This window comes from Ornithorhynchus anatinus, chromosome 9, assembly GCF_004115215.2.
Source record: "Ornithorhynchus anatinus isolate Pmale09 chromosome 9, mOrnAna1.pri.v4, whole genome shotgun sequence".
NCBI classification, from domain to species: Eukaryota; Metazoa; Chordata; class Mammalia; order Monotremata; family Ornithorhynchidae; genus Ornithorhynchus; species Ornithorhynchus anatinus.
The window spans coordinates 34248570-34268213 of NC_041736.1; the positions used below are offsets into that span (position 1 = coordinate 34248570).

A 19644-nucleotide genomic window follows, 5' to 3' on the forward strand; every position below is an offset into this window, starting at 1 on the left:
GACCTTCTGGAAACAATAAAATAAACCCACAAGACCTTGTCTTTTGTTTTATTATGTGAATTCTGCCATTGGATAAAACCTTGAATACACACACACACCCTCAGTTGTGAAACAACAAGAAATTCTGTTCTGCGGCATCTCTAAGTGCTGTGACTATATCCAGGTGACGGGCAAGGATATAGTTCTGGCCTCAGTACAACTGCAAGCACTAAGGCCAAAATAGTAAACAGAAAAAAATCCACATTGGGATACTGGCTTTAAGCCTTTGTAACAGTCCTCTGTGAAACCTTTTTTTTTTTTTTTTAAAGAAATGATCTTGTTTGAACAGTTCTGCAGCAAATAATGGAAATTTTACATGGTTCCGTCTGACTTTTCCATGGAATTATGGGCATCTCCGCTTTTGGCAGAATGGTCTCTGAAGACTTCGGGGAGCCTGCTGAGGTCTGAATTTGGAGCAAAATTGTCTTGGGAGGTTTCTGAGCTGACACTGCCATCTCTTATGATTATTTCCTGGGTGGCTGTGAAAGTTAATGGGATGAAGCCTTCACTGTCAGCGGCGAGGATGATCCAGAGGGACTCTACAAAGCAAAATAGAGTCAGGACCAAACCTTACTTGTCACTGGAGGGAAAGCAAAAATAGTGCTAAAAAGGCTTTTTGCAACTCAATACCTGAAGACCCCAGAAAGCTGATCGCCCACCAGACAGAGCTAGATAGGAGCAGCCGCAAGCAGCAGCAGCTCAACCTAATAATTCATAATTACTGTATTTGTTAAGTGCCAGGCCCCGTACTAAGTGCTGGGGTGAATACAAGCAAAGCAGGTTGGACACACTCCTTTTCCCATGTGGGGCTCACGCCTCGATCCTCATCTTACAGATGAGGTAACTGAGGCACAGAGAAGTGAAGTGACTCGCCTAAGGTTACACAGCTGACAAGAGGCAGAGCCAGGATTAGAACCCATGACCTTCTGACTCCCAAGCCCATGCTCTATCCATTACACCAACTGCCTCTTAAATTGCCCCGCCCCATCATCTTTCTCATTCCAGAGGAGAGGGATCTAAGGGAAAGTTAGAATGGGTTTCTTCTCCTCCAACACCAAAAAGGGTTGCCCACTCCTCTTCACATCAAACTAAAACCACTGGCTTCAAGGCATTCTCTCCCACCAACTTACCCGCTTCCTTCTCACTACGCTCCAGCTCACACTCTTCTTTCCTCTCAATCAAGTGGTATTCATTTTACTATGCTTACTATGTGCAAATCACTGCGCTAAGTGCTTTGTACAATACAAGTGACTGGGTAGACACATTTCCCTGCTCACAAGGAGTCTCTCAGGCTAACCTACTCACTGGACTTTGTTCTCTTCTCTCCTACTGCTGACCTCTTGCTCTCACCTTCCCCACTATTGAGAAGTTTCTCCTGCTTCCTATCTGACAGACCAGAATGCTTGCCATCTTCAAAATCCATCTGAAATCACATCTCCTCTAGGAGGCCTTAATTAATATGAAATCCATTCCCCTTATTACCCCACTAAATGCCAATTTAGCACTTTTAGGCCACCTAAGCACTCACAACTCCATGTAGCACTTACATACATCCCTTATACACCCTATTATCATTATCCATTGAGGCTTGGAAGAGCACAATACACCAGAGTTGGTAGAAACACTCCCTGCCCACAACAAGCTTATGGTCTCAGGGGAGAGAGACATTAATATAAATCATTTGTAATATATAATTTATAGATATGTACATAAGTGCTGTGGTGTTGAGGGTATCAAATGCCCATATACCACAGATTCTAGTGTACGGATGGCACAGAAGGGAGAAGGAGCTGGGCAAGAGGGCTTAACCAGGGAAGTTCTCTTGGAGATTGACCTATTACTCCTTCCTATCTGCATGTGAAATTATTGCCCGTCTCCTTTGCTAGACTGCAAGCTTCTTGAAGGCAGGGATCACGTCTATTACTTCTATCACGCCCTCACAAGCAGTTAATACAGTGCTCTGAACACTAAAGACACTCAATAGACACAGCAGATTTATCAACTGCTTTAAAGGGTTACAAATAAAACTGCAGAGAACCCTATCGATCTTTTATTTTTCGAGGGGGGTAAAAATGGAGCTTTTCTTTAATCTCAGAGACTAAAAAGAGTGAGTGATGGGCCAGTATCTGAGTCATAAGGCTGCCTGTGGCATTAAAAGTGGGGTCCAAAACTAAGGAAATAATCCATACACTGCCAAGACCCTTGGAAGGCTTGGCGAGATCCCATTACAGCACGGGAAGAGATGAAAAACAAAGGGCTGAAAGGAAAATATTGGGAAATATTCCTGGAAAGAAGGCCCTTCAAGAGGAGGATCTAACCCTTGGTTAGCCAATGTCCAGGCTTAGCTGGGATGTCATAGGGGTGCTACTTCAAAGCTTGAAGTCCTGCCAGGCCCATTTCCTATCCCACTGGTTAATTTGAAGTCTCAAATGAATTTCATAAGACACACGCGGAAAATGGCTTTCTTCTCATCAACTCTCAAAAGTTTCCGTATAATTCATTTTGGATCCGAGAAGGGAAATAACCCCAAGCTCTAAACCTATTTGAAATGCCCATTAGCTGTCACCCACTGAAGGGGCAGTAAACATCTCTGAGAAAAATCTGTTTGTTCAGAGAACCCTAAGGCTGAAAAAAGCTTTTGAGAAGTCACTTCAGACAGGATTTAAATCACCCAGCCTTCACTCCTAGATATTACTTTACAACTCTTTACTCACTTGTCTCCAAGCTCTCTGCATCCCCCAGACTGTGGAGCCTAAATCGGAGTACATTACTCTAAGAAGCGAGGGGGGGAGGTCCTTTGTGTAACATTCCTTTTTTTTGAATCCTGAAATCATCCTTGTGTTTTAAAAAAACAAAAACAGCAAGGCCTCAATGGTCCCCAGCCAGCTTGGGTTCCTCTGCAATCTCTCGTTTCTGAGGGATGGCACTTTGAAGTCACCAGACGCGGCAATCCATTGGTGCCTTCTAAGTATTAAATTCATTTTCAAGGGGAAGTAGTTCAGAGGAATTAAGAGTGACTTTCCTGGCCCCTCTCCTGAGAAAACGCTATGTGGGAAATTGGGAAATGCATTTTAGAAGGAAGAAACCAAGATTAAAGTACATACTGAGTACCACTGGCCAAATCTGCCAAAGGGAACTGGTATTTTTACAAAGATTTTTGGAGTGGAAATAGTCAATTGTGAACCTTTCCTTGAACAGCGTGGCCTAGTGGATAAAGCAGGGGCTCGGGAGTCAGAAGGGCCCGGGTTCTAATTCCAACTCCACCACTTGTCTGCTCTGTGACCTTGGGCAAGACACCTTCGCTTCTCTTTGCCTCCGTTACCTCATCTGTCAAATGGCGATTAAGACTGTGAGTCCAATGTGAGACATGGTCTGTGTCCAACCTGATTATCTTGTGACTACCCCAGTCTAGAACAGTGCTTTGCACAAAGTAAGCGATTAACAAGATCTTTAAAAAAAAAATGACAGTCCCCATGCACCTCCGACAATACTCTGCATTCAGTGAGCATCCAGTACAGCACTCCACATGCAGCAGCCCTCGATGCAATTCATTTGGCAAAAACAAGGCTACCTCAAGGAAGGTTTCAATGATGCTGGTCGGAATATACTCCCCGCCGGGGAACTTCTATCTTCAAATGGTTTAGCTGTCTTGCTCCTCAACAGTCAGCTGCAAGTTTAGCTTCCAAAGCGTCGCTGGCTCTCAGCTCCCCTACCTCGGCCTCCTCCCGCACAGTTCCCCCGGCCTGGACCACTCTCCCCTTCCAAATCAAAGAGACCGCAGCCTTTCCTGGGTTTAAAGCCCTCCTAAAATCCCACTTCCTCCACAAGCCTTCCCCAACTGAAACCCAACATCCCAATTCATATCAACCCATTAGCCATATTTGGCATTTATGTTAATTACACTCTTCTCCGGCACCTGAGTTTGAGACTGTATATATTTACTGTACCATTGACTATATTAACATATATAAATATATGTTATGCGGTCATATATATAGTATACATACTCAGTTAAGCCATCATATATGTATACACCTATATAAAATCAACGGAACAGTCAATTATTCATCCTATTTCATCTGCAATATTTTTTATGTCTGTCTTCCCTGTCAGAGCCTAAGTTCCTTGTTGGCGAAGCAAATGTTTCATGCTTCTGTTGTACTTTCCGAAGGCTTAGAACAATACAATGGTGCACCCAACAGGCACTCAATAAATACCGTTACTACCAGTACTGTGCCTCCTCCTCCTGTTCTCATTACCAATTTAAACCACAGAGTAGAATGGAAAAATTCTATCTCTTACTTGGCTTGACTTACCGTGCTGCATTTCAACGAGAGAAAGGCCAAAGGTCCGCTGGATCACACTGAGCCGAAGTCTGCCGTCGCAGAGGAGAAAAGTTCGCCTTTCAACGACGGAGCCTCCAACATGGGGTTTCTCCAGAAACAAAAAATAAAGGCTGTTAGGCTAGTGCAGAAATTAGGAATGGGAACAAAATTTCTTGGACTCTCAAATCCTAATTTGGATTCTTTATTTCTAGCTGGGTTCAATATTAAGAAGCAAAAATCCTTGCATTGGCTAAATTATCTCTCTGCTCCCCGGCCCCCACCCCGAAAGAGAAATCAAAATTGCATAAGTGTCCTGTACTATAACTTGACTAAAGAGTGGAATGTTAGAGGAAGCACCGTTAACATCAACGATGATTTCCAGAACATCTCCCAAATGGCTGACTCGGCCCTGGGTAACCTGATTAGGGGGCTAGCTCCTGGTAGATGAAGTTACCTGATAAATGACGTGAACAAAAGAAGGTTCCTGAGAAAGTGGATACAATGCAGAAGAAGTCTTCCCATTTTGCTTGAGGTCAGGAAGTTGAGCTAGGCGCTGCTGTAATTCAGAAAAGCTCCCATACAACCTCTCTAGATCTTTGAGCAACCGACTGGCTTTCTTCGGGAGGTTGCTTTTGGGCGGACGCAGAGATTCCTGCGTGTTAACCTGCACCTTAGGAAAAGCGGGGGTGTTGGACTCCTTGAGAGATCTGCGCGTGGCCGCTGACCGACTGACGGGTTCCACCTCCAGAGTTTCCAGATCCATGAGACGCTCGGAGGAAATCTCGGTTTTGCTGCGCTTACTCACTCTGGGTGGCTGGTTCTGCTCACACGCAGGGCTCTTGACTTCTTCTATAAGTGGCTTTCCCCCTAGAAAAGGAGTGTCACTCCCCGGGATCAAAAGCTTTTCCCCTTTTAGAAAGGACGCCGGGGGGAGGTTTTCGGGAGACTTCCCTGGGCCGGCGACATCTAACATGTCGTCGCCTGCAGAGGGAGAATCGCTGGGGCTGCTGCCTGAGGAGACAGAAGAGTCTTCTTCCTCGAGCAGTATTTCTTTAACCATCAGGTGAAGAGAGAACTTGTCGGACTTGGACGAGGGAAGGAACGCAGGCTCGGTGGACTTCTGCTTCCCCACCAAAATTAACAGTAGGCTGTTGAACAGGAAACAAACGCCCTTGGGTCTTTCACAGGCCGCCAGTTGGATCTGCTGGATATTTGGCATCGAAGAAGGAGTTAGCGAGTAGACCAAGATGACGTTGCAAGTATTGGAGGCGATGGCCACTACCTGGGCTTTAGGATCGAAAGCCATGATGTCAGGGACCAGAATCCCGGGGATGTTGACTTTCCTAGTGGTGGTGGCCTTCGGCTCAAAGGACACCAAGATCAAATGGGAGGAGTCGTGACCACTTCCCGTCAAATAATCCTTGGGTTTCAGATTAAGAAGCGGACTGGGTCTAGGCCTTGGATTGTTGGAGTGGACATGAGTCAGGTCCACCATATCTGGTGAAAGAGAGGACGTGGACTTTTCGGGATCTTGGGCAGCTTTCCCCGGAGCTTTAGGGAGCTCTTCATCGGCAACCAGTAACGTTGACTGCGAAGGGAAAGAATTACTCTCCCCGTCGGCTGGGATATCAAAGGCCATCCCTGCATTTAAACCACAAATCTTATCTAACGGAAGCTCAGTGGCTACAGCAATCTGGAGACCCACGGTGGCTTCGGTAGCACAGATGTAGCCTCCCACGTCGAAAATTGGGCAAAAGGAACAGGGGAGCAAGGTCTTCCGGGTGCTGTCCCAGATGTAAGAATGCAAGGCGCTGCCTATGGCCAGCACCAAGCGATTGCCCTCTTCGGTCCAACAGGCACAGTGGATGAGACCACTGGCTTTGATGTCGGCTTTCACGATGATGCTGTCGCAACGGACCGAGTATATCACCGAGGCGTCCTGGTTGGTCAGGATGGTCAGGATCTCTTTCTTCGGGTGCCATATGCAGCCCTGAGGGAGCACGGGAAACGGCTCTCTAACTTCACAGCTCTGGGAGACCAGGAGCTTGTTTTTCTCCGGGCTGCTGTAGCAGAGCTCCCACACGGTGACGTGCTTCTTGTGCTGGACCGCGAGCAGAGCCGGCCAGTTGGCCTGAAAGACGGGGCACCAGGAGAGCCCGTGGACGTGCTCGAACTGCCCGATGACGCTGGAGCCGCTCAGCCCGGGTTCTCCGTTCTGAAGCGGCATCAGGAGCACCTGCTTCCCATCCGTCCAGGCCAGCCCGTAGATGGGGTGGACGGCTTCAGTCAAGGCGTTAATGCCGGTCCGCAGAAGTTTGCCCTTTCCCAGTTCCATCCTCTCTAACGGAGGTTGGCTGAAATCACGAGAAAGACGGACAATGAATCCTTCTCATCCCCCGGGGCCAAGGTTGGATGACGGTCCAAACTGAGCCCGGGACCCGTCAGAGATGCAGTTCAAATATTTTCATTTCTAATGGGTTCGACGCGGACTAAATCGAAATCTGCGTGAACATCTGATCGTACGATCTGAGGCGCTTTGAATTAATCCAGCATCCTCGGGTTCTATTCAGTCCCCACTGGAGAACATTCTGTTTTAAAGTGCCTTAGTGCACCTCAGTCAGTCAATCATATTTATTGAGCAATTACTGGTGCAGAGCACTGTACTTAGTGCTTGGAAGAGTGCAACAACAGACACATTCTCTGCCCACAACGAGCAAGTGCTGAGCATAGTGCTTTGCACACAGTAAGCACTAAATGACTATGATTGAATGAATGAACTTAATTTCTCTGTACCTCAGTTTCCTCATCTGTAAAATGGGGATTCAAGACCTGTTTTTCTTTCTTAGTTGGCAAAATCCCTGCAGGATAGGGCCTGTGTCTGACCCGATCATCCACCTCAGGGTTTAATACAGTATTTGGCAAAAAGTATGCAACTAACAAATATAATGATGATGCTTATGATTATATTACTATTATCAATAATAATACTGGATACTGGTCCTCTGCAGAGTGAAATGGAAAGGGCTAGTCTGAAAGCAATCCCTATTCTCTCTACCGACTTCTACTGCCTTACCTATACTACTTAACTCATCACAGAGTCAGAAATCCAGCTTCAGTTTCCTTAATCATAAACAGGCAGCAAAACTAAGGCCAAATAGAGTGTTCCCTATAGTCATTGCCTGGTCGCAGAATACACAGTGGAAGAGCACAGGCCTGGGAGTCAGAAGGTAATGGGTTCAAATCCCGGCTCCACCACTTGTCTGCTGTGTGACCTTGGGACAAGTCATTTTACTTCTCTGGGCCTCAGTTGCCTCATCTGTAAAATGGGGATTGAGACAGTGAGTCCCACATGGGACAGGGACTGTTTTCAACCCCATCTGCTTGTATCCACTCCAGTGCTTAGTACAGCACCTGCCACTTAGTAAGCACTTAACAAACACCATAATTATTATTATTATTATCATAACTAATAGCAATAGTGGTGGTTAAGGTAGAAGTAGGTTAGAACCAGTTCTCCCCTGTTTTGAAACACAAAATCTCCAGTCACCAGCAACCCAAGAACTAGTAATTTTAAAGTTCTCAAATGAATACTGTACCTCTTCAAGTTACTGTTGCTCATCGCCACAGATGTGTTGTTATCACTCTGACCTTTTAAAGTAGGAAGAGAGTTAGTGAAAGCTTGGTGCACTGGTAAAAAAACAAATAGATTCTGCAAAAAGATTTTCTAAATATTCAACGCATTCTTGCATATACAATTTCCAAATGAAATGATATCCCCAATTATTCACTGGGAAGAAGGGCAAAAAGAGGCCCTTCTCCATTTCGTGGCTGAAGACTGCACATTGTTTCATTCCTCAAAGCCCAGAGGGGAAAAGCTAGCTAAACGGGAATTCACAGCAATCAAAGACTCATAATCGGAAATGCCAGAAGGGCCCAATACTATCTGACATGAAGCAGTCAGCTTCACCGTGACAAACAGAGAAGCAGTGAGGCCTCACGGATAGAACACGCGGCCTGAGAGTCGGAAGAACCTGGGTTCTAATCCTGGCTCTGTCACTTGTCTGCTGCCTGACCTTGGGCAAATCATCTCACTTCTCTGGGCCTCAGTTACCTCATCTGTAAAATGGGGATTAAACACTGAGAGCCCCCTTGTGGGACATAGACTGTTGTCCAATCTGTTTAGCTTCTATCTACTCCAGCACTTAGTATAGTGCCTGGCACATAGTAAGCACCTAACAAATACACAGAGGAATAAAACAGTGATTAAAGTTTTTACAAAGAAATCTAAAAATGAATTTAAACCTTTCAAATAATCATGCTGGACTGTGAAGGTTAAAAACACCACTTGCTCTCCAAGTGTTTGCTGAGGGGAAAAAAAAAAGGAAATAATTTATCATTGTCATTTACAACCATTTTTTTTTCCTCTTCTTGAGATAACAGCGGGGCCTCACTTATTAATTCAAATCAATGATGTGAGACCCATAGCAAACTGCTGACTGTAAACTCCTCTAGACTGTACTGCATTCCCCCAAGCACTTAGGTCAGTGCTCTGCACAAAGTAAGCACTCAATAATTACCACTGATTGTTGCATAATATGAATTATGGGTGTCCCATCAAAAACTGATAGATAAGCTGCAATTCTGAGACTTCAGAACTGAGGATCTGTCTAATGGGCTTGATTATAGCACTGAGTGGTTTGGGCAACTTCGACTCACTCGCTCCCTTCCATTCATTCATTCAATATTATTTATTGAGCGCTTACTATGTGCAGAGCACTGTACTATGCGCTTGGAATGAACAATTCGGCAATCAATTGCATTCCTGGGGGGGCAGAGAGGGCAATGAGCAAGAAGGCAGTAAGGAAAAATTTTAAAATAATTGAAAAGAAAAAAAAAACACCCTTGATTTTTTTTTTAACCTAGCAATGAACTGAACCTGGTTGTAATCCAAAATCCCAATACAGAAGTTATCAAGATTTTTCTAATCAAAGAACAAGTGGCAGAACTTTAGAAAGCAGAGGAGACAATTTCTGGCTGACTTATGGGCAAAGCATAATTTTTAACTGAGAATTTCCATTCCGTAATTACCAAAGGGCAACTAGAGTTACTAACACACATGTTACTTTTCCAAGGCAGCAACTGGTGATGTTGCTTTTATCGCCTGATTTATCTTTCATACCTCTTTGCAGGTTTTCTTGTTCTCAGCAGCTTTTAGTGACCTTTCTTTTGGTCAGACTGCACTGTTTGGTGGTGGTTTCCTACCCTTCTATATGGGGAATAAGTCCCCTGAACTTTCATTATTGGCTAACAAAGTTGATTGCCTCCTCCCATCTTATTGGTCAGGTATCAAAAGTTCTACCCTAATACCTACTTATGGGCTTTTAAAAGCTTATTGATAAATAATGCCTGGGCAGAGAAAATTGTGATTTGAGCCACTTACATGCTAATGATGAGTTCTAAGATTGCTGTGTTTTTTAGTATTATAGGGGAAAATAACAATGAAGGGAGGAGTCAAGGAAGACTGCATTACAACAAAGTTTCTCTGCATTTCGGTAGGTTTAATACTAGCAGAACATCTGGATCAATAATGTTTTAAGAAATTAGCTTGGTGTTTCTGGTGGTTTAAGCAGAATCCAAATGCTATGCAATCTGGACCTCTGTTTATCGAAAAACTCAAATAATCACCAAGAAAACTAAATGCAGAATACTGGCCCAACATTACCCAGTTGCCAGTAATTGTACCTCTTGCCAAACAATACATTTACATTGGGTTAAACACAGACAGTTCTGGTCTATCCTAACACCAGTATGCCATTTCAGTATTTGCAATCTAGAAATGAGAATAACACATGGACATAGCTTCATCTGTATTTTTTGAGACTAAATACAAGAGATGACAGAGACGGTCAGTAATGGGTAAATACCTGTAATTACTCGATCCTCACATCCACCCACCTGCAGGGAGCCTGTAAATAGGTAAACAAAGATTTTCCATTTGTTAAGTTTATACTTTTGGAAGATGAATTAGAATACTGAGTTGTGTGTCTGATGCGGTGACTGTGTCAGTTATCTATTGCAGAGTGATTTGCTTTGCAAAGTCTGGGGAAAAAAATGCATCCCCTCATATTTAAAATGCCTCCACCATCATTACCGTCCCCCATTTTTATTAAAATATTTGGGGTGCAGAGTGTTGCACTGGGCTCTTGGGAGCTTACGATTAGAGAAATAGCAAAGCCTAGAGGATGGAGCCCGGGCCTGGGAGTCAGAGGATCTGGGTTCTAATCCCAGCTCTGCCACCTGTCTGCTGCATGACTTTAGGCAAGTTACTTCACTGGGCCTCAGTTCCCTCATCTGTAAAATGGGAGTTAGGCCTGAGAGCCCCATGGGGGACAGGGACTGGGTCCAAGCTGCTCGGCCTGTGTGGGCCCCAGTGCTTAGTACAGTGCCTGCTGCATAGTAAGCACTCAACAGATACCATTTTTTTAGAAAAATGTGCATCCTGCCCTCCAAGAGCTTGCAGCCTAACGGGGCAGCCGTGAAAGGTGGAGAAGCACTAGAATAATAATAATGTTGGTAGTTAAGCGCTTACTATGTGCCGAGCACTGTTGTAAGCGCTGGGGTAGACACAGGGGAATAAGTGGCGAGAGTTTGGGAGTCCGAGGTCGTGGGTTCTAATCCCACCGCCACTTGTCAGCTGGGTGACTTTGGCCCAGTCGCTTCCCTGGGCCTCAGTTTCCTCCTCTGTAAGATGGGGTCGGTGAGCCTCAAGTGGGCCAGTCTGACCTCGCTGCCACCCTAGAGCTTGGGAACAGTGCTGGGCACAGAGTGGGAGCTTGAACGCCGTCGTTTTGGCTGCAGGAAGGTCAACGCAATGAAAGGGCGTCAACCATGGCCAACCTGTCCTGCCCCCTCCCCCCCAGTCCCTGACCAGTGGGACCCCTTTATCCCGGCGGCCACCTGGAGGAGGAGGAGGGCGGGACAAGTTGGGCAGGCTTCGTCCCCTCGGCAGGAGACGGGAGAGAGGATAATTAGGGGGGGAAACTGCCCTGCCCAGCGCCCAACGGCCCCAAAATGGCGTAGCCCCGCCTTCCCTCCGGCCCGGCCCGCGCCAGGCCCTAAAGTGACGGCCCGGCGGCGCCACCGGAAGCCCACTTTCTGCCCCGGTCGCTGATTGGCCCGCCCCTCCGCGGCCCGCGAATCCCATTGGCTGGCGGAGCCTCCCCCCTCGGGTCCGGCTCCCCCCCCCCACATCCGGGCACTTGCGCGGGTTCGGCGGCGGTTCGGCGGCGGTTCGCGCGCCGGCCCGGCAGCCCCCGCGGCAAGCGCCAAACTGCGGCCTGGAACGTGGAGGGAGGTGGAGCGGATTCCCACCCCCAGCAAGAATGATGATGATTTGGTATTTGTTAAGCGCTTACTATGTGCCGAGCACTGTTCTAAGCGCTGGGGTAGACACAGGGGAATCAGGTTGTCCCACGTGGGATTCACAGTCTGCATCCCCATTTGACAGATGAGGGAACTGAGGCCCTGAGAAGGGAAGTAACTCGCCCACAGTCACCCAGCTGACAAGTGGCAGAGCTGGGATTCGAACCCATGACCTCTGACTCCAAAGCCCGGGCTCTTTCCACTGAGCCACGGCTGCTTCTCTATAATGCATGAAGAATGCATTCAATAGTATTTATTGAGCGCTTACTACGTGCACAGCACTGTGCTAAGCGCTTGGAATGGACAAGTCGGCAACAGATAGAGACGGTCCCTGCCCTTTGACGGGCTTACGGTCTAATCGGGGGAGAAAGGCAGACAAGAACAATGGCAATAAATAGAGTCAAGGGGAAGAACATCTCATAAAAACAATGGCAACTAAATGGAATCAATAATAATAATGTTGGTATTTGTTAAGCGCTTACTACGTGCAGAGCACTGTTCTAAGCGCTGGGGGAGCTCCAGCGTCATTAGGTTGTCCCATGTGAAGCTCCCAGTCTTCATCCCCATTTTCCAGATGAGGTCACTGAGGCCCAGAGTAGTGAAGTGACTTGCCCACAGTCACCCAGCTGACACGTGGCAGAGCTGTTAAGCGCTTACTACGTGCAGAGCACTGTTCTAAGCGCTGGGGGAGATGCAGGGTCATCAGGTTGTCCCACGTTAGGCTCCCAGTCTTAATGTTGGTATTTGTTAAGCGCTTACTATGTGCAGAGCACTGTTCTAAGCGCTGGGGTAAACACAGGGGAATCAGGTTGTCCCACGTGGGGCTCACAGTCTTAATCCCCATTTTACAGATGAGGGAACTGAGGCACAGAGAAGTTAAGTGACTTGCCCACAGTCACACAGCTGACAAGTGTCAGAGCTGGGATTCGAACTCATGAGCCCTGACTCCAAAGCCCGTGCTCTTTCCACTGCGCCACGCTGCATCCCCAATTGACAGATGAGGTCACTGAGGCCCAGAGAAGTGAAGTGACGCCCACAGTCACCCAGCTGACAGGTGGCAGAGTCGGCATTCGAACCCATGACCTCGGACTCCCAAGCCCGGGCTCTTGCCACTGAGCCATGCAGCAATAGCTGGAAACACGTGCAAAATCTCAAGTTATTCTCATTTCAAGCCTGTGTATCCACCGCAGTCCAGAAACCTCCGTGAAAGGGGAAAAGCAAGAATAATAATTATGGTATCTGTTAGGCGCTTACTATGTGCAGAGCACTGTTCTAAGCGCTGGGGGCAGATAATAATGTTGGTATTTGTTAAGTGCTTACTATGTGCAGAGCACTGTGCTAAGCGCTGGGGGCAGATAATAATGTTGGTATTTGTTAAGCGCTTACTATGTGCAGAGCACTGTGCTAAGCACTGAGGGCAAATAATAATGTTGGTATTTAAGTGCTTACTATGTGCAGAGCACTGTTCTAAGCACTGGGGGCAGATAATGTTAGTATTTGTTAAGTGCTTACTATGTGCAGTGCACTGTTCTAAGCGCTGGGGGCAGATAATAATGTTGGTATTTAAGCGCTTACTATGTGCAGAGCACTGTTCTAAGCGCTGGGGCAGATACAGGGACATCAGATTGCCCCACGTGGGGGCTCAACATTTTTTAATCCCCATTTTTCCAGAGGAGGTAACTGAGGCCCAGAGAAGTCAAGTGACTTGCCCAAGGTCACACAGCAGGCAGGTGGCGGAGCAGGGATTCGAACCCATGACCTCAGACTTCCAAGACCGGCCTCTTTCCACTAAGCCACGCATTTGGAGGCTCATTTAAGGACCTAACGCATAGGATTTCTCCCCCCTCCTCCAAAACCATCATTTTTTGGACAATATTTAAGTGCTTCCTATGTATGCACTGAGGCAGATAATAATAATAATGTTATTTGTTCAGGGCTCACTATGTGCCAAGCACTGCCCTAAGGGCTAACCTAATCAGTCCATGTCCCATTTGGAGTTCAGGGTCTTAATTCCCATTTTACAGATGAGGTAAGTGAGGGACAGAGAAGGGAAAGGACTTGCGCCAGGTCACGCAGCAGGCAAGTGGCAGAGGCAGGATTAGAACTCAGGAGCCTGGGAGTCCCAGCTAAAATTACTGGACATGAGAGCTCCTTTTTTGAAGAGCAGCATGACCTAGTGGCTAGAGGATGGGCCTGGGAGTTGGAAGGACCTGGGTTCCAATCCTCCCTCTGAGGCTTGTCAACTGCGTGAGCTTGGTCAAGTCACCTAACTTCTCTGTGCCTCAGTTACTTGTAGAAAGGGACTCTTCCCCAGCCCGCCTCCATTTTGTGGTTAAGGTAGCTTGTTTTTTCCTTAGTCATGCTTCACCCCACCCTGAACTCAGTTAAGAAAACCCACAGCCGATGCTTGATTGGACCCATCCAATGGAAGGCATCGGCACTTGATTGGGCCCATTGGATCACCCCATCACAAGCCCCAACATTCAATTGGCCCCATTGGTTCGCCCCATCACAACCCTCAACACCTGATTGGCCCCAATGGATCACCCCATCACAAGCCCCAACACCTGATTGGCCCCATTGGTTCGCCCCATCCCAACCCTCAACACCTGATTGGCCCCAATGGATCACCCCATCACAAGCCTCAACACCTGATTGGACCCTTTGGGTCACCCCCATCACAAGCCTCAACACCTGATTGGTCCCATTGGGTCATCCAATGGAAGGTATTGGCACTTGATTGGACTCATTGGTTCACCCCATCACAATCCCCAACACCTGATTGGCCCCATTGGATCACCCCATCACAAGCCCCAACACCTGATTGGCCCCATTGGATCACCCCATCACAAGCCTCAACACCTGATTGGTCCCATTGGTTCACCCCCATCATAACCCTCAATGCCTGATTGGCCCCATTGGATCACTCCATCACAAGCCTCAACGCCTGATTTGGCCCCATTGGATCACCCCCATCACAAGCCTCAACACCTGATTGGTCCCATTGGGTCATCCAATGGAAGGTATTGGCACTTGATTGGACTCATTGGTTCACCCCATCACAATCCCCAACACCTGATTGGCCCCATTGGATCACCCCATCACAAGCCCCAACACCTGATTGGCCCCATTGGATCACCCCATCACAAGCCTCAACACCTGATTGGCCCCATTGGATCACCCCATCACAAGCCTCAACACCTGATTGGCCCCATTGGATCACCCCATCACAAGCCTCAACACCTGATTGGCCCCATTGGATCACCCCATCACAAGCCCCAACACCTGATTGGCCCCATTGGATCACCCCATCACAAGCCTCAACACCTGATTGGCCCCATTGGATCACCCCATCACAAGCCTCAACACCTGATTGGCCCCATTGGATCACCCCATCACAAGCCTCAACACCTGATTGGCCCCATTGGATCACCCCATCACAAGCCTCAACACCTGATTGGCCCCATTGGATCACCCCATCACAAGCCTCAACACCTGATTGGTCCCATTGGTTCACCCCCATCATAACCCTCAATGCCTGATTGGCCCCATTGGATCACCCCATCACAAGCCTCAACGCCTGATTTGGCCCCATTGGATCACCCCCATCACAAGCCTCAACACCTGATTGGTCCCATTGGGTCATCCAATGGAAGGCATCGGCACATGATTGGACTCATTGGTTCACCCCATCATAAGCCCCAACACCTGATTGGCCCCACTGGATCACCCCATCACAGGCCCCAACACCTGATTGGTCCCATTGGATCACCCCATCACAAAACCCCAACACCTGATTGGCTTGCATCGATGGCGTGAGGGAAGGCCACGCTCACCTTTTGGGGGTGAGGTTGAGCTCGCTGGGCCTCAATCACCTCATCTGTAAAATGGGGGGCGGGTGAAAACTGTGAGCCCCACATGGGACAAGGACTGTGTCCAACCTGCTTACCTTGCGTGGCTCAGTGGAAAGAGCATGGGCTTTGGAGTCAGAGGTCATGAGTTCGAATCCCAGCTCTGCCACGTGTCTGCTGTGTGACCTTGGGCAAGTCACTTCCCTTCTCTGTGCCTCAGTTTCCTCATCTGGAAAATGGGGATGAAGACTGTGAGCCCCACGTGGGACAACCTGATTCCCCTGTGTCTACCCCAGCGCTTAGAACAGTGCTTGGCCCCGTCTAAGCAGCGTGGCTCAGTGGAAAGAGCCCGGGCTTGGGAGTCCGAGGTCATGGGTTCGAATCCCGGCTCCGCCACTTGTCAGCTGGGTGACTGTGGGCAAGTCACTTCCCTTCTCTGGGCCTCAGTGACCTCATCTGGAAAATGGGGATGAAGACTGGAAGCCTCACGTGGGACAACCTGATGACCCTGGGGCTCCCCCAGCGCTTAGAACAGTGCTCTGTACCTAGTAAGCGCTTAACAAATAGCAACATTATTATTATTAAGCGCTTAAACACGTACCATCATCGCTATTAGGTGGGCAAGCTCCCAAAGGGGAGCCAATCAGCGGCGCTCGGAGCCTAGCGCCTCCTCCAATCACCTCGGGCTAAGCCCCCAAAGGCTTCTGGGATATGTAGTCCACCCGCGCTTTTCCCGTCGCCTAGCAACGGCAGCTTCAGAAGGCGGAGTCCCGGCCCCGCCGGCTACGGCGAGCGAAGGGGCCCAATCGGGAGAGAGCGCGAAATCCTGGACCAGATCTTGCAGAGCTGGATCGGGTCCTTCCTTAGGGCCCAGGCCACAACACGTGAATCGCCCCTGCTCAACAGCTCCCTGCAGCGCGAGGCAGGCAAGGTTAGTTCAGTGGTAATTATTGATTATTAAGAGAGTTTCACTGTGATATTCCTTGCCACAAATAATGCTCCCCCATCAGCAATGCCCTTGAAGGCATTGTGCACTCAATCCTAATAATAATGTTGGTATTTGTTAAGCGCTTACTATGTGCAGAGCACTGTTCTAAGCGCTGGGATAGATACAGGGTAATCAGGTTGTCCCACGTGAGGCTCACAGTTAATCCCCATTTTACAGATGAGGCAACTGAGGCACAGGGAAGTTAAGTGACTTGCCCACAGTCACCCAGCTGACAAGTGGCAGAGCTGGGATTCGAACTCATAACCTCTGACTCCCAAGCCCGTGCTCTTTCCACTGAGCCATGCTGCTTTTTTAAATCCTACAGGGTGGGTGTCCTTGATGAGCCCCATGGAACAGGAAAATCAGATTATGATGAAGAGGATGGGTGGTTATTAAGCATTTAATAACGCTGGAGAAGCATTGTGGCTCAGTGGAAAGAGCAGGGGCTTTGGAGTCAGAGGTCATGGGTTCGAATCCCGCCGCTGCCACGTGTCAGCTGGGTGACTGTGGGCCAGTCACTTCACTGGGCCTCAGTTCCCTCATCTGTAAAATGGGGATGAAGACTGTGAGTCTCACGTGGGACAACCTGGTTCCCCTGTGTCTACCCCAGCGCTTAGAACAGTGCTCGGCACATAGTAAGCAAACACCAACGTTATTATTATTATTATTTAGGTCATTCAAAAGAAGCAGCAGGTAAGTTGTTTCCAAACTCACAAGGAGCTTGCATCCTAATGGGAGAGATGCTATTCTATTGTAATAATGATAATGTTGGTATTTGTTAAGCGCTTACTATGTGCAGAGCACTGTTCTGAGCGCTGGGATAGATACAGGGTCATCAGGTTGTCCCAAGTGAGGCTCACAGTCTTCCTCCCCATTTTACAGATGTGGTAACTGAGGCCCAGAGAAGTGAAGTGACTTGCCCACAGTCACCCAGCTGACAAGTGGCAGAGTTTATATGCTCTTCTTCCAAGTGCTTAGGACAGCGCTCTGCACACAGTAGGTGCTCACATTCCATTGATCAGACGCATACAGACACAAGACCTTAGTGGGCATGAATGGAAGCAGCCCACTTCTCTGGGCCTCAGTTACCTCATCTGTAAAATGGGGATGAAGACAGTGAGCTTCACGTGGGACAACCTGCTTACTCTGTATCTCCCCCAGTGCTTAGAACAGTGCTCTGCACATAGTAAGCGCTTAACAAATACCAACATTATTATTATTTGTCAGCTGTGTGACTGTGGGCAAGTCACTTCACTTCTCTGGGCCTCAGTTACCTCATCTGGAAAATGGGGATTAACTGTGAGCCTCACGTGGGACAACCTGATTACCCTGTATCTACCCCAGTGCTTAGAACAGTGCTCACCACGTAGTAAGCACTTAACAAATACCGACATTATTATTATTATTACCCCAGCGCTTAGAACAGTGCTCCACACATAGTAAGCACTTACCAAATACCAACATTATTATTATTATTATTACATAAGTGCAAGAGCTGGCTGGACTGGATTATTTTGTATTTACCCAACATTTAGTAGAGGGCTTGGTAGGTCATGTTTAACAAATATTATTATTGTTTTTATTTGTGATGCAGAAGGAGAAGGGTAGCCACTGGAGACCTTTGCTGGTGGCGTGATGCGTTCAGAAAGATATTTTATAGCAGGGGTCCAGGGAGGAATATTGGAGAGACTGAAGAGGGGAGAGACTGGAGAAACCAGAAAGTAGGCTGATGTGGATTAGCAGAGAATGTAATCAGCAACAATCCTTGTTATAGCAACAATAGGAGTGATGATTGTTCCCATCTGGGTCCAGTTTTCATTCCTATGAAAGGATTCTTCAGGGAAGCTAGGAAATGTGAATTGTTAGAGTTGTGCTTTTGAGGAACAGATTCCATTATGATGTGGTGTTCTTTCTGCTTGATTCTAAAATTCTTTGCAGGCCACTGTCCAAAACCCATTTTGATTTGGGGGGGAGGCGAATAGCTCATATTGCTCTACACAACTGCCAAAATTATAATTAAAGGTCAATTTTCTTAAATCTAATGCAACATCAGCAGTAATTTTCAGCACCTATTGGCACTTATGAACAAAAAGGCCCCTTCTCTTGAGGAATTTACAATACAAAGGAGCAAATTGCCCTATTGGTTCATCTTTTAAGCAGCTATGGAATAACAGTGAAATCACCAAGACAATTACACTCATCCTAAGTACCATCCCACATTAATAGAGGAGACTGAGAAAAGTTGGTCCTTTTTCATTTTCCAGGCACATGCCAATCTTTTGATAAATTTTTAATATCTACTAAGATCATAAAATCAGCTGCTACTCTTGATTGTGGCTTGGAGAATGACTGTAAAGCCCATTGCTATCTCAATTTACTTTTTAAGGAAGGAAAGTAATTTCAATGTTTTTCTGAAGTTCACAGGCAGGTCCTAGAATAAGATCTGAAATACATCTATGTTCCCAAATACTCATAACAGAATCAGGTTTTTGCTGTGTGATTTGGACAGGTTAGTAAGGCAAAATATTTTATTGCTTCTCAGCTAACATGCAATTTTTCAATTAAATTGCATCTATACCCAAGTATTTACCATCTATCTGGTTTAAAATTAACCATAAAAACTTTCTATAATGGCTGACTACATTCATTCCTACTATTCCCTTCAAATTTGACACATTCAGGGGAGCTTTCACTGAAATTCAGAACTAAATTAGAAAAAAGTTGCTGCCATTGTCCAAGATTCACTAGGAGGACTGATGGACCTGTAAAAACAAAGGTAGGATTTCACTTTAAAAAGGAGTGAATGAATCCTGCCTTGATGCTTTGTTAGTTAGGGAATCATGTCTTAATGCCCCATTATATCAGTGCTTAGCACAGTGCCTGGCATATAGTAAGCGCTTAACAAATGCCATTATTATTATTATTACATTGTAAATTCCTGTGTCTCTTAGTGTATTTTTTCCAAGGTTGGGAGGGAGCTGTAGTCCGTGCTCTGACACATAATAGGCACTCAAGAAAT

General features: G+C 47.1%; 1 protein-coding gene across 3 annotated transcripts; it reads right to left on the reverse strand.

The window, feature by feature from the left end:
• Window positions 1-32: 32 nt before the first annotated feature.
• On the reverse strand, window positions 33-11485 carry LOC100078607 (WD repeat and coiled coil containing). Of its 3 annotated transcripts, XM_029072403.1 has the most exons (7): window positions 11322-11485; window positions 10289-10330; window positions 8667-8727; window positions 7961-8012; window positions 4819-6718; window positions 4356-4473; window positions 33-578 (listed from the first exon to the last, which is right to left on the reverse strand). In XM_029072403.1, exons 4-7 carry the CDS (start codon window positions 7981-7983, stop codon window positions 352-354), a joined length of 2268 nt encoding a protein of 755 aa, XP_028928236.1. In that variant the 5' UTR covers window positions 7984-8012; window positions 8667-8727; window positions 10289-10330; window positions 11322-11485; the 3' UTR covers window positions 33-351. The 3 variants fall into 3 exon arrangements, with proteins under 3 accessions (XP_028928236.1, XP_028928237.1, XP_028928235.1); XM_029072404.1 differs by lacking the exon at window positions 8667-8727 and having other exon boundaries at window positions 10289-10333; window positions 11328-11485; XM_029072402.1 differs by lacking the exon at window positions 8667-8727.
• Window positions 11486-19644: the final 8159 nt, after the last annotated feature.

Coding starts and splice junctions, on each gene's coding strand:
- LOC100078607 (XM_029072404.1), bottom strand. CDS start 7,983: ATGAGCAACAGTAACTTGAAGAG. Junction 6,719..7,960: donor AGCAACAGTAACTTGAAGAG/GTACAGTATTCA, acceptor TCGTGATTTCAG/CCAACCTCCGTTAGAGAGGA. Junction 4,474..4,818: donor TTGTTCACGTCATTTATCAG/GTAACTTCATCT, acceptor TTGTTTCTGGAG/AAACCCCATGTTGGAGGCTC.